The 6,000-nt window shown below is 45.0% G+C and overlaps 1 protein-coding gene across 1 annotated transcript in view; it reads right to left on the bottom strand.

The window, feature by feature from the left end:
• The window catches only part of NAV1 (neuron navigator 1), a 234,176-nt gene that overhangs the window by 31,125 nt on the left and 197,051 nt on the right, over positions 1 to 6,000 (bottom strand). Inside the window, exons 14-18 of the mRNA XM_007941125.2 lie at positions 5,719 to 5,771; positions 4,581 to 4,604; positions 4,392 to 4,469; positions 1,016 to 1,099; positions 622 to 733 (exon numbers count right to left, since the gene is read on the bottom strand). Coding sequence (XP_007939316.2) covers positions 622 to 733; positions 1,016 to 1,099; positions 4,392 to 4,469; positions 4,581 to 4,604; positions 5,719 to 5,771 — 351 coding nt within the window. The remainder of the gene's footprint in view (positions 1 to 621; positions 734 to 1,015; positions 1,100 to 4,391; positions 4,470 to 4,580; positions 4,605 to 5,718; positions 5,772 to 6,000) is intronic.

Raw genomic sequence — 6,000 nt, 5'->3', positions numbered from 1 at the left:
AAAAAAAAAAAAAAAAAAAGTAAAAAGAAAACGGACTATGGGACAAGGAAGAGGACTGTCAAGCTACCCTGCAGGTCTGACTGGAGTTAGAGAACACAGATTTTTATCACATCAAATTACCACTCATCTTGGCTTTCTCTAGCACCATGTGACTATTTGGTTGTTAAATGCCAAGGATGACTCATCCTTTGAGTCCCATATAACCTGCATGATGTTTGGCTGTCTCATTTGGTGTATATATTGCTTCTCCTTCAACGAATTTCAGTGAGGATCACATGAGATTACATCTGTGTGTATATAACACATTTACCTAAAAATATTATTATTGATACATAAAAGCGTTACTGTAATGCTTGTTTTTGGCAGTTCTTTGGTCTAAAGGATCCATGGAGAGGACAAGTTTCCTTTGCTCTCCTTTATCCTGTGGGATGGATGGGAAGGTCATGTTCCTGTACTCCTCACTGACCAGTCCACAGCATCACACTGAAGGGCATTAAATGGCCTTCATCGTTTAGAAATTTGATCTGGGACCTGGCATTTGTAGGCACTCAGATAAAAATCTGCATACTTTTCCTCCCCCCCCATTCCTGTTCCCTGTCAATCTGTGGCTGGATGCCCTACCTTTGGGTGTGGTTTCAGAGGCATTAAGGGCTCCCTGAATGACTGCCTGGGCCTCAGAGTTCTTTTTCTTAAGGAAGTCAATGGTTTCCCGCAAGTCCAGAAGCTCAGTGTCCTAAGAGAGAAATAAAAATAGTGTCATTAGCTATGATTAGGAGCACCTATTGTATGCCAGGCAATGGACTAGGCACTGGAATTCTACTAGAATTGATAGGGAAGGGCAGGGAACTGTGGCAAGGAATATGTTCACAATGTATTAAGGTGCAGGTTGAGAATTCAGACTGACAGAAAGGGAAGGACAAATTGGCACTTATGGGAATGGAAAGGAGGTTAGCCTTAACCTGTCTGTTCAGAACCCCCTCATCACATTTGTTTCTCCCCTCCCCAGGTCTCTCACCTTTTCCTCTGCTGTCTCTGCCAGGTGTCGTAGACGGGATGTCATATTCACCAGGCTCTGCTCAAAAGCAGCCACTAGATTAGCCTGAAACAAACAGATAAAGAGGCTGCCTGTGTTGAGTGAGGCTAGGGGAAAGGAGAGGACTGAATGGGAAATAGTACTAGCTGATTCACGTGTCTCAGAGTGGACCCATGCCAACTAACTTCTTAGTGATTTTCAAATATTGATTTCCCTGAGCAGGCAAGGTAGACTCAAACAACTTTCTAGCTTGGAAGAAATTTTCTGGCAGTGAGAGCTTTTTGAACAATGAAGCAGGATAGACAGCATCAGAGTAGGGTAGGTTTGGGAGACTCTTGGAGACTTAAAACCCCATAATTATCATCTACCAGAGGTGGGGACTGTCCCTCTTCTCTCTGTGGCATGTGGAGTGGTAAGCTTGGTGGGGGGAGGGCCATAAACCTGGGGTGGTTCCTATGATTTTTGGTTGAACTCTTCTATCATCTAACAGAACAACCCTATGAGTCTAAATAACCTTCCAGGAAAAACTGTTCAACGGTACATCTCTTCCCCCCCCTGCTTGTTGGATACCCTTCCATTTTAAATTTGTTCTTATTTTGGCCTTGTCACTTGTTGCTTGTTTCTTCATTCTCCACTTTGCCGGGTTGTAGAGAAGTAGCTTTAAGAAACTTCAAGGGCATTCCATAGTTTTGCCACTAGGTGTCAGGTCTGTTCCATGAGGAGCACTGTCACCTATGGACCCTCTAGGAAAGAGGCAGGTTGAGGAAAGGTGTAAGTGGAGCTAAGGTCACTTGGAGGAAATACGATTCCCTGGCCAACTGAACTCTAGCTGGCCAACTGTGAGCAAGATGGATAAAATCAAAACCAAATCCCACTGCCACTGAGTCTATACAACTCACAACTCTATAGACCCTATATAGAACTGTCCCACAGAGTTTCCAAGGCTGTAAATCTTTATGGAAGCAGACTGCCTCATCTTTCTCCTGCAGAGTGGCTGGTGGGCTGGAACCACCAACCTTTTTGCTAGCAGCCCAATGCTTTAACCACAGTGCCATCAGATCTCCTTACCAAGATGGATAGGCTAAAGAAAAGGAATGAGGTGTGGGACTCAAAAGGGGAATATTCGGGGATGGAGAAATCACCGTCAGTGGAGGGTATGTGATCAAGTTGGTGACCCTAGCAAGGATTGGAGGACATATTTGGGGCAGGTCCTTTACACAGAGCTCTAGGGTCCCTGTGGCACACTCTCACTGCTTCCTGTCTGCTAATAATTCTCTCTCCCTTTTGGGTCAACTCTATTTTTCACCGACTGCCCTTGAGACATGCCTGGAGCCTACTTCCATTTGACCTTGGCTATAGGCATTCCTTTGGCACCTCCTCTTCTACTTTTAGTATAAATCTGTCAAGGCCTGGGCTCCTTAACAGATATATGCCATGCCCCTGAACAGTTTACTTCCTCCTATATAAGATTTTCATCTTCTTGACCTCATGTCTTCTCTTGTTACTTCTCTACACCCCAGCATCTGTCTGTAAACTGCTTATAGTCCCTGGAAATCTCCCAATCATGAGACCCTGAGAATCCTCAGCTTCCTGTTGGCTTCTTCTCATCTGGAGGATTCCCTTTACTCTGGTTGGGCTTTCCTCCCTCTGCCTTCTACATTTTCTCTCCCTACTCTTAACCTTTTCCTAATTCCCAGCCTCAATAGGGTACACTGAGACCTCAGGGCTAAGTAATGGTGCTGTAATAGGGGCTGGCATTTGAGAGGGACAAAGTGGTCTGGGGCCTCTCCCTGTCTAGGGTGTACCCTCAGCTTCAGCAGCTGGGAAGTTCCAAGGAACACAACAAAAGCTTATTCTGGAATTGGGATCCTGAGGAGGGCTGTGAAATCTTACCAGTATCTCCTGCTTGGGAAGAGGGCTCTGACCCTGGGCAAAAATCTGCCTCTAAGATTGAGAACCCACCACGTCTGGGTGTTTAGTTTGTTCTCTCTTAGCCACAGGGAACTTCCTGTTCTCAGAAAAATCACCCGCTAAATTCATTTTCTTGGCTCTAGCCCAGCCTTGACAGCACGATGGTTTGACAGATTGCAGTGTAAATGAATCAGACATAATAATGTTCTCTGCTTCCCTGGCGCCTCTCTCCCCAGCATCTCCCAGACATGAATTTCCTGGGGTGTGCAGGATGTGACCCAGGCCACCGGCCTTGGTGAGTGGGGCACAAGGGAGAGAAGAGATGGTTCTTGTTTACACTACAATTCTTATGGGTCTCCAAAGTGGGAAAAAGTGCTTGATATGAACTTCAAACAAACTGGTAAATACACAACTTATGAATTGAGGATTTGGGAAACGAAAAGAGGATAACCGGTGTGGTGAGGGAGCTTCTGTTGAAATATATTGAAAACATGCACAGTTTGATGGAGAGTCTTCTACCTGATTCCAAAGGATAGCCCCCAGGCCTGACAGCTGGGTTCCCCAGAGAGGAAAGAAAGAGAAAAACCCAGAAACAACTACGGAAATTGCAGGCATGGTTACTTTTGTGCAAACACTTGGAAAGCTCCTGCAGATCCGGCTCAGCTGTTGTTTATAGCTTTGGGGGAAAATGGCTCTTATGTTCTGTGTTTGCAACTCAGTCCCAGGAGAGAAACTACCATAGCATAGTTAGAGGAGGTGGCTTCATTTCTCCCCATCTCACAGAGTAGAAAACCAAGGCTTAAAGAAAGAAAATAACTCATTCAAAATGGATGCACTGAGGGCAGGCTGAGGGAAAAAAGTATTCTGGTGCCCAACCTAAAGCTCATATCGTTTCTGCCAACTTCCTGAGGAGACTACTAAGAGGAGGCAGTTCTGAGTGAAGGAATTAGACTAGAATGTGAGTTGGGCTTCTACGTGGTGTGTCATGGTCATTAGACAGAATTTTAATGACCAGTTCTGGGCCTGCCCAGTTATGTGGTGTAAACAAAGACATGAACACACCCCAAAGCAGCGGTAAAGGGCTCCACAGGCCCTGTAATTACAGCATATAACTATTTTTGTTCATGGCCAATGGCAAGGTTCTTTCCACCTCAAGGCAGAACCAATGATAATTCTTTTTTTTTCCTTTAGGAAGTTTAAAGACCATTCCAGACATGAACTCATCTATAACCTACTAATTAGGGTAGGGGCAAAAATGATTATAAAAACTGAGGCTTGGGGAAGGACAATACCCCAATCCTCTACTGTAGAGCTATGAAGGGGACTTGCTCCTTTGGAGTCTAAACCTGGGGTGTACTTTGTCAGATAATGGTCCTTCCCTGGCAGTACCTATCTAATTCATGGCCAAAATAACCACCTGGGTCTTTCCCTATGTTATGGCACTCACATTGGCAGAAAGCTGAGACGTCAGGGTGGCCACTTTTTCTTGGGATGATTCCAGTTCCCTACGAAGCTTCCGGATTTGCTGTGAAAGGAAGAGAAATACAAACTAATGGTGGCAGAAGAAGTATAAGATTTGGAAAGAAAATGGGGTGCAGTGGTGTTAACAAGCAGAGACAAAGGCTTTGCACCCTACCTCAGATTGCATCCTCTCCTCAGCCTGAAGAAGGGAGCACAGGAGAGAAAGAGAGAGAAAGGAAGTAGTTACTATGGAGGTGAAGAAGTGGGTCCCAGTGGCAGGGTAGAGAACTTGAAGCAGTGTGATTCAGAGGTGCAAAGAGATTGAAACTCTGTTTCCTGGTCCTAGCTTCTCCAAGGACTTGGCTCAGACCCTATCCAAAACAAAAAACCAACCCCATTGCCATCAAGTCAATTTTGACTCTTAGCAACCCTATAGGACAGAGCAGAACCACCCCATAGGGTTTCCAAAGCTGTAATCTTAATGGAAGCAGACTGCCATATATTTCTCCTATGGAATGGCTATGGGTTTAAACCACTTAATCACTGTGCCACCAGAACTCCTCTCATACCCTATTCCAAATCAAACCAAACCCATTGCCATCAAGTTGATTCTGACTCATAGTGACCCCCATTGGGTTTCCAAGGTGGTAAATCTTTTCTGAAGTAGGTTGTCTAGTCTTCCTTCTGTGGAGTAGCTGGTGGGTTTGAACCATCAACCTTCTGGCTAGCAGTCAAATGCCTTAGACACTGTGCCACCAGAGCTCCTTCTCAGACTCTATTCTAGGGTCTAAGTAAAAGATTTCTTTGGAGCTTATCTCCACCCAACTTTTTAATTGCCAAGAAGGCTAGGAAATAAAAATTTGGTGGTTCTAAAGACTAATCCTTACTGCCAGCAATTTGAAGGAAAAAGAAATTATGGACAGAATAAACCTCAGAATCAGAGAACAGCCAATTGTAGTGTTTGGTGCCCCACAATGAACACTTAGTAAGTTGTGTAATTATTAAAATTCTAGAGACTGAGGAATCAATCCCCCATCTCATCTTGCCGTAAATGCTCCCCACTTACTATGGCACATTAAGTGCCTTATAACAGAGGATTCTCCATTTTTCAAAGGAGGGGAACAAAAACCACCAAGGAACTGAAGCACCCAACTAAATGCTCTAAGCTCTAGGCTTCTTCCCTCCCCTATTCCAGATCTATACGCACAAGGAAGAGACAGCAGGACCCCCCAGGCCTCATCCCATTACCCAATTAAAGGAGCATAGGATGGTGGGAGAGGGGGAGAGGAAGAAAGAGAAGTTAATGCTCTTACTGAGGAGTAAGTGGAGGAGGCACTGGAGGCCAGGGACAGCACTGAGCCATGAACTGAAAGAGAAGCAGAATACAAAGAGTTAACAGAGGGCTTCAAGGACAAGGGGTTCCTGAAGCCAGCCCTAAGGCAGGAGTTTGGATTCTGAATCTGCAGGGCATCTGGACCAAACAGAAAGAACAGAATAGGGGACCCAAATTACAACAGCCCAAAGGAGGTATCTGCTTAGGAGACAAGGTCCCGAATAAAAGACAGTCTCCACTTTCAGTCTATATTCTCTGGCAG

This window comes from Orycteropus afer, unplaced genomic scaffold (assembly GCF_000298275.1).
Source record: "Orycteropus afer afer isolate SDZICR_OR568_19922 unplaced genomic scaffold, OryAfe1.0 scaffold00075, whole genome shotgun sequence".
In the NCBI taxonomy this organism is placed as follows: Eukaryota; Metazoa; Chordata; class Mammalia; order Tubulidentata; family Orycteropodidae; genus Orycteropus; species Orycteropus afer.
The sequence above is the reverse complement of the archived record's forward strand: the minus strand, read 5'-3'. Positions and strand labels throughout refer to the sequence as shown.